Source organism: Octopus bimaculoides, chromosome 14 (assembly GCF_001194135.2).
Source record: "Octopus bimaculoides isolate UCB-OBI-ISO-001 chromosome 14, ASM119413v2, whole genome shotgun sequence".
NCBI classification, from domain to species: domain Eukaryota; kingdom Metazoa; phylum Mollusca; class Cephalopoda; order Octopoda; family Octopodidae; genus Octopus; species Octopus bimaculoides.
In genome coordinates, this window is record NC_068994.1 from 21,239,918 (window position 1) to 21,248,291 (window position 8,374).

An 8,374-nucleotide genomic window follows, 5' to 3' on the forward strand; every position below is an offset into this window, starting at 1 on the left:
GTGAAAATTCTGTAAATGATAATTATAAGCTTGCTTGTAAGCATTCACCATGTATTGGCTAAAGAAAATAGTCTAATATTGGCGCATATAAGCCCTCAGCAGAAAAAAATGGATATTGGTACACATGGGAACTGAACATGCAGCTCTTATTTTCATGATATATATATATATATATAATATACGAGAGAGAGAGAGAGAGAGAGAGAGAGAGAGCTTTGCTTGTGAAACAATTTAATAAATCATTTAACAATATGTGATCTATACTGTATTACACACACACACACACACACATATATATTTCTATATAATTCTTGTAAAAACAGGGTCAGAGTACAGCTGCTGCCATTATTACACTTTGGGCCTTATGTCGTAAAGCACCATTATCACCTCGAGCCCGAACTGCAGTCAACTGCCTTCTTACCATGGCTTTTGTTCAGGTCAGTTCTCAACATTTATTTTACTTTTGCTTTATTTTTTTACCCACAAACACACACGTATCTGCATAAATGTATGAAAGGTTATTGGTCCATCCTCATCATTCTACCTGTGTACATCTTCTCACCACTTGTGATGCTCAGTCTCTGCCATCCATCACTATCTCCTCTCAACCTTTTTTTCCTCAACTGTTCTTTCTCCCAACCCCAGCTCATCCTTTTAACTTTCCTTCAGTGACTCCCTGGATCCTTGTCTCTCTCCCCTGTTTCTTTCTTTCATGCTTCCTCTCCCCTCACACCTTTCATCCAAACTCATCTTTATAATGTAAGATAAACCTGGACCCTCCCTCCATAGCCCATTTCACCCTTATTATATCTCTCCCTTTCCATCTAACACCTGACGCTAATTCCTTCCCCTTCCCTCCCCTACTCCTCTCCTCAATAGTGTCTACTTTCTCCACTACCATCCCCTTACAATTATAAATCTGTTCCTCTTATATTTTAGTGTCTTTCATCACTTTTCCTGGAGTCATCACATTCTCTCTCCCTCCCATTCCCCTTCAGTTCTAGAATACCTCTTTAGGCCTTTCAGACATGTGAATTGTAAGGCAACCTTACTGGAGCACTGACTTGGGCTGTTCATGACTGAGCTGAGCAGCTCAGCCTGAGGCAAAACAGAGTAGACTTAACTTTTGATATAATAAAATATATGTGGTTGTGTGGCTATAATAATGTAATGTCCATCCATTGTTTTTGACGAGGATCAGGTGGATGCATACTTAAAAGGTTCTGCTGCTGATCGGGCATTGGTGGTTTGCTGGGAATGAAGACAAGGTGTTGGCTTTGGACTTGCACAACTCAATTTTTCTTTGTGCTCCTGTGGATACATACACACACACACACACACAAGCATATATTATTGATAAAATAACTGACTGAAATAAGGACGGATGGAATGCCACTAAGCAATTTGCCTGGTATGCTAACGGTTCTGCTAGCTCACCACCTTAATAATAATAATAATAATAATAACACCACCACCTATATATAACATTCAGAAAATAGTATTATTAGGCACTGCACACATCCTATGTAAAGCACTTTCAATGCAGTGAAAATAACAGCACCAAAACAAACCACAGCATATATCCAAGGCACATAGAGCCGTGCTTGGTAGTACAGTAATAGCACATGATAAAAATAAGACTACTGAATAGTAATAATTACTATTTTATTGTCTTTGCACAGCTTCTAACACTGGAGACGTACTACGGTGTCAACTGTTCACTGTCAGTGAACTAAGGTAACACCCCTTATTTTTCAAGCACCATCCAGAGTATTTGAGCAGTTCCAAGCAGTGCTGTTTTCTGCAAGTGCTCCACCCTTATTGCAGCCCTTATTTGTTCCATGTACTTCTCAAGAAATTTACTCCCAGGGCTCCGACAGTTATTGGTACTACTACCACCTTTTTCATCGACCACAACTGCTTAACCTCCCAAGCTAACCTGTCATATCTATCGACTTTTCTTTCTTCTTTATCGCATACCTTGTTGTCACCTGGGCATGCTATATCTATGACAAGGTGTTGAGTTGTGCAGCTATTCATGCATGACATTCCCCAAATCTTTTGATCCAGTAGCCTTGAACTCCATCTGGTCCTGGGGCCTTCTAGTTGCCGATTGTTTTGCTGATTTCCATCACTTCCCTAACTGAAATGACTAGTTCTGCCTGTTGTGGACAGACTACTGTTTGTTTCAGTTCTTTCAACCATTCAGCATACTTCTTGTGCTCCTTGTCACTCCAAAACGTTTGATTTTTCAATGTTATATGGTATCAACTTTTCATCTGTCCACTCTCCATTTATTTCTTTGTAGAATCTCTTCTGATCTACTCTGAATAACCTATTCTGGTGGAAACCCTTCATTCTTTGGTCGTATCTTACCATCTTTGCTTTTTTTGCAATGAGGTGCTGTTTCAGTTTCTCCATTACCACTTTCAGGCCCTTTCTTTCAATATCATACTTCCTGTTCAGTGCCCTGTATTTTTGTTTGCTTTTAAGATCCCCCTTCTCTTCAGTCTAACACAGAAATGTCCTTCAAGAACATATCTAACCCTGCCTGTATTCTTCTTTTCCACCATGGATCTTATCTTTCGTCACTCTCATGATATTTCTTTTTCTTGGCATCAACACCCACATTTTCAGCTACAACAATACTCGCTTCCTTGATCAAATTATGTTTCTGTGATGTTTTTTGTTCTGATGCATTTTAGAATTTCATTCACATTTTTTTGTTTTTTGGTTCAATTTCCACCGATCAACCGTTTTAAGGTTGTAAATAATGGTGCTCTCATTCTCCTGTAGCCTTGCCTCTATTCTGTCGTAGGTTGCCTTTTGCCCATCTGTAATGTCACCATTAGTTTTATTGTCTTCTTCCAGATCATCTATATGTCTCTCATTGAGCAAGCTATCACTGTTCCTTTCCTATGGATTAAAGATTTCACCTCTGTTTTCTGCTATATTACTTTTATCAGTAAGAACTGTATTTTCATTGTTTCCTCTGCTGCTGTTTTCCAATATCCATCTTTTGATAGCTTTGAGCTCTACTACTGTGAACCAACGATTTTTTCTTATTTCTCTAGCTTGATCATATAATCTCTGTTCTGTGAGTTGTAACAATGCTCTTTCTCTCCATTGATCATACATACGTTGACAGTATCCCTTAATATGAGCACCATTTTCGTCTACAGGGTTGCTCAGGTAGTAACACTCCATGATCACAGCATTGATTTGTTTGTTCCATCTACGCGGTGTGTGCTGGTCCATTGCTGGATAATGACAGGCTGGAGCCAGACCAGTATTTCTGAGCCTGCTGGGTGCAACACTGTCACTATCAAGAGCTTCAATTTCATTCCCACCATTATTCACAATATTATTATTATTATTATTATTATTATTATGATATTGTTTCTTGTTTACAGATTGGACTGGGTATCGGAACTCTGCTGAGTTATGTAGAAACACCATTAGCTGCTACTCATCAATCTGGATCACTGGTTCTACTCTCCTTTGCAACGTGGCTGTCTCATGAGTTACGAAGGCTTCCAAAATAAATAATACCTGAAATAGTAATTTTTTTTTTGTTTTATTTATATTTTTTGGTGTTAAATTCACAATCCTCAGACTATCAAAATTTTCTTATTCAGTCTGTTTTTTGACAACACAATGATCTATTATCATCATCATCATCATTATGTCCAATGCATAACATCAATAAACATAACTAGATGGAAGAATGTTAAAGGTTTTGTTTTTACATCAATAGAAACTTTTTTTAATGTTTGACTGTTAGTTGTCTTCTTGTTTGATACTGTTTATTATTTTATTTCATTTATGTTAATACTTCCACAATTTTTTTTTCCTTGGGGGTTTATCTGTGCTACCATACTTGTGGCTACCTGGGAAGGAGAGACCATCCTGAATAACTAATAAATGAATGTTTATAAAATGTTGAAGAACAGAACATAACTTTCAGTCCCAAGATAAACAGAGCAGACACCAAACTATTCCAAAGTTTTCTATTTGCAAGGTAATGACAAAATGAAAACTTTTTTTATTAAGTACAATGAAGTAAATCCAAATTCACCATGGAGCTGTGCTTGCCACATATGCTCATTCTATAATAATAATAATAATAATAATAATAATAATAATAATAATAATAATAATAATAATAATAATAATAATGGTAATTATAAATATAATGGTTACTCCAGTTGATTTTGATGTATGAGTGTTTGAAGGAAAGGATTTAAAAAAAAGAAAAAGGATTAAGAATAAAAGAAGCTACATGATGGATGCATGAATGTAATTTGAGTCCAGGTATAGACTTTGCTATGAAGTCAATGGGGACAATAATGATTTTGATTTTGCCTGGGATTGAACAAATGTGTCTGTTGATTGCAGGATATAATTCTTTTATTGTTCTGTTTGTTCAGTTCAGATTGTTTAGCTGCATCATGACACATTTTATGCCACTCAGATTGATCTATGCAATAACTTTCCCACGATGTTAAATGAAGCTGTAGGGATTTTAGTGATTGTTTCAACTTATCCTTATCCCCAAGGACAAGTCTTTACTGTAGAATCCCTCTACATGTTGGTCATGCAAAATAATTTTCAGAATGCTATCATTCTTGCATTTGAACATGTCCTGCCCATCTGCACTGAACTCTCAATGGCATGCTTTTGATACTGAAGATATCCTAAAATTATGGCATTTGATATCTTGCCTGCACAGACAGCACATGTGAGAGGTTTCAAATTTCCAGTTTCAAGGAACCTAACATTAATAATAAGATGATATATAAAATAGTAAACAGCAAATAATTTTGCAAATGCAGGCAAAAAGACAGAATTATAAAAACGAAACCCATAGAAAAGAACTGTTCCAATTGAACTCCCTTTCTCTACTCCTTTTTTGTTTGACACTGACATGTTAAACAGGATTGGAGTCATATACAAAAGTTATGGTTAGACAATCAACCATTTTTTGTATATGGCTTGCCTCAATTACATAGATTTACCAGGGAAATTTTGAAGGGGAGAAAATTAAATAAATACACAAAAATCATGTTAAATGAAGAAAATTAGACCAAATACAAACATACAAATACTAAAGAATCAATACATAACTCACACAAATTAAAGAAAAGATTAGGAAGGAATATTATAGGCTCAGATTAATACTTAAAATAAATGCACAAAAGGTAATAGGCATCAATACTTCAGCTGACCCAGTAATTTTTATAGTTATAATATTCTCAATTGGGTGCTAAACAAACCAGCAAGTCTAGACAGAAAAAGTAAAAACAATGAGTATTTAGAATAAACCATCGAAAATCTGACAGACTATATTTACCACTATCAGAAAACTATTAAAGAATATTCATTGTAGGACAACAAAAGTATCCAGGCAAGGATCTTGGAAAATTAATATCGAATAGTTACAAAACATGAACAAAATAACTTTTCTATTCAAGGAAGCCAACAAATGCAAAACGGTCTGAAGTGACAGTTGTGAAGAAAAGGGGAAAACAACACAAATTGTGAAAAGATAAGCATCTAGGCTAAAAAATGGGGCTACAAAATGCTATGATAAAGTAATGGCAAGAAAAGCCCCTCCCTGGCCAATACCTGAAAAAATGGAATAGATTGGAAGTAGACAAGGAAAAGTTCCAACACTGGCTGATTCAAAGCTGAAAGATTCAAAGCTGAAACCAAAGGATTTTATTATTGTAACACAGGATCAAAGCCTCCCCACCAGAAGCCACTAAAGACTTACTATGAGGCAGTAACTATAGGATATGTGGTGACAGGGAAGAAATAAATAACGACATTGTCTTTGGCTGTCGAATCTTAGCAAAGGAAATATATTCTGAACCATGACAGTTGAAACTTACACTGGAAGTTATGCTGACATTGTGAAATACTTAAAAAAGAGGTGATTGAGGCATGCACCAAAGGTAGTTTTCTGAGAATGACATATATTGATGTGTCTAGGGGAAACCTAAGCCAGTATTAACATACACACCAGTTCAATTCCAATCTATTATTAGTCAATTGGTTAAATATCTATTCAACTAACTAATCAATTGTTTATTTAACTCATTGATTAAACAGTCGATCATTTTTTTTTTTTCTTTCATCACAATTTGCATCCTTTTTCAGGTTGCTTTCAAGCAATGTTTCAGACAGGCAAACATGGCCTCTGTAGCAAAGTAGAAAAGGTTGTGAATGGCAACGAAAGAACTTTGACGAACATAAAAAAAAAATTTTTTTAAATCAACTGTTTTAACCAACAAGTTAAACAAATGATCAATTAGTTAGTTGGATAGATATTTAACCAGTTGATTAATAGTAAAGGAGTAGAATTGAACTGGTACATGTGTTACTAGTATTGAGGTAATGACTCTGCCAATACACAAAATTTGTTTGAATATATGAATTCACATAAAGAATCTTGCAAACCAAATACAAGAACAAAGACATATTTTGAGATCTGCCAATTTACAATTTTGTCTGGCACTGAAATAATTCTGCCAGCTCACTGCTTTACTACTAATAATAATAATAATGAGTTCGAATTTTGGCACAAGGCCAGCAATTTCAGGGAAGAGGTAAGTCGATTACATTAGCCCTAGGACTCAACTGGTACTTATTTTATTGACCCTAAAAGGATGAAAGGCAAAGTTGACCTCGGCAGAGTTTGAACTCAGAACATGATGACTGACAAAATACTGCTAACGCTTTTGCCAGCTCATTGCCTTAGTAGTAGCAATAGTGGTAGTAATGATAATCCTTTCTACTATAGGCACAAGGCCTGAAATTTTGTGGGAGGGGACTAGTTGATTACATCAACATCAGAACTCAACTGGTACTGATTTTGGTTATTAAATAGAAAACTCAACGGAGGATAACAGTGAAGATAATGGTAATGTAAGTGAAAGATTGACAGAGAAAGTGTTAAACTATCAGAGAATGGTGAGTTGAATGGAGAGGAAATAAAGTTGAGAACCTGGCAGGATGGTTGGTGTGACAAGAAGATAGGATTAATAGGCAAGATATTAGATCAACTTGAATGAAATAACAATGAAAAGCCCACTAACCTTAGAGCAATAAGTAAAAAGATGTTAGGGGAAGGAAAGAAAAGTTCCCAGAGCTAAAAAGCAATGATATGGACAGAAAGGTTTACATGATAAGTTTTGTTAGAGTACTGAAGTCATTTCAATGGCTAAAGAAAAGAATCTCCATCTGAATGCCATCAAGATGCACACTGGCTGGCAGGACATCTGTTAGAACTTTCATCTTGTCCACATTGATTCTGAGACCATAAGGCAAAGTGAAGCAGGCAATGTTGTACAAGATATCTATGCAACTGAATCTCAAACAACAACATCTGCTTTTAAAGACCAAAACCAGCAGCACAGGCTATAGTGGTTTGGTCACATCTTCAGGATGAGCACTGAAAGACTACCACACCAACTTTTGTGGTGACAGCAACCCCCACACAGAAAAAATTCAGCACAGTGCACCAAGGAAGATGTAAGGGACCAGGTTGTGTGAGGTGAAGAGAATGGCTCTTTCGTATCATATCACATGGCCATTACAATAAAAAAGAAAACTGATAGAACCATTTACTTGCCAGATGGAAAAAGGAGACACAATTGCGTGAGAATGATTAAGAGAATATTTATGGATATGTTAACGTGTGTCTGTGTGTGCATCATGTATACAGAATAATAGATAGGCCATCATGAGAACAAGGTATGTGTGTGTGTGTGTGTAAGCAGATGTATGAGCATGTTAAGAATATATAAGGATGGCAATGAAGATGATAACAGTGAAAGAGTCTATAGCCATCGAAGTGAGAAGTAAGTTCATAGACACAAGAAAAATGAATAATACCAGTTTGTGGTCATTCTTACACAGTAGTTGAAATACTGTATCATGAAGTCGCAGCCATGGCGCTGGGCTGGTTACAAGTACTGGGCTGGTTACATGGTTACAAGTGCTGCTTGGGTCACTTGATACAGGAGTTCTTGCAGGTTGTATATTTGCTGTTAATCGATGGTGAAGTAATTCACGAACAGTGAAGTGTTGGAACCTGGGTGAATTGCTTGCTGAGCTGTGTATGTAGAGAGATGATGTTGACAATATTAAGGACATGGTGGTGGCGATGAAGATGAAGGTTGCCATAATACTGTTGGACAAATTTGGCCAGTCTCAACATAGCTGCTGTGGTGGTCACTGGAACTGGCTGTGTCTTTGTGGTCAGTGGCTAGACCTTAAATGATCTGGAATCAAAGACGTCAGAAAGAGAAAAAGGTGAGTTTTTATAAGGAGCTGTAAGCTCAAAAACTGGGTAGTAAATAGGTTGTCC

The 8,374-nt window shown here is 36.4% G+C and overlaps 1 protein-coding gene across 1 annotated transcript in view; it reads left to right on the plus strand.

The window, feature by feature from the left end:
- Positions 1-3,564, plus strand: part of LOC106876136 (cytochrome c oxidase assembly protein COX15 homolog) — a 27,550-nt gene extending 23,986 nt beyond the window's left edge. Inside the window, exons 8-9 of the mRNA XM_014924557.2 lie at positions 324-437; positions 3,414-3,564. Coding sequence (XP_014780043.1) covers positions 324-437; positions 3,414-3,545 — 246 coding nt within the window. The 3' untranslated portion in view covers positions 3,546-3,564. The remainder of the gene's footprint in view (positions 1-323; positions 438-3,413) is intronic.
- The last annotated feature ends 4,810 nt before the right edge of the window (positions 3,565-8,374 follow it).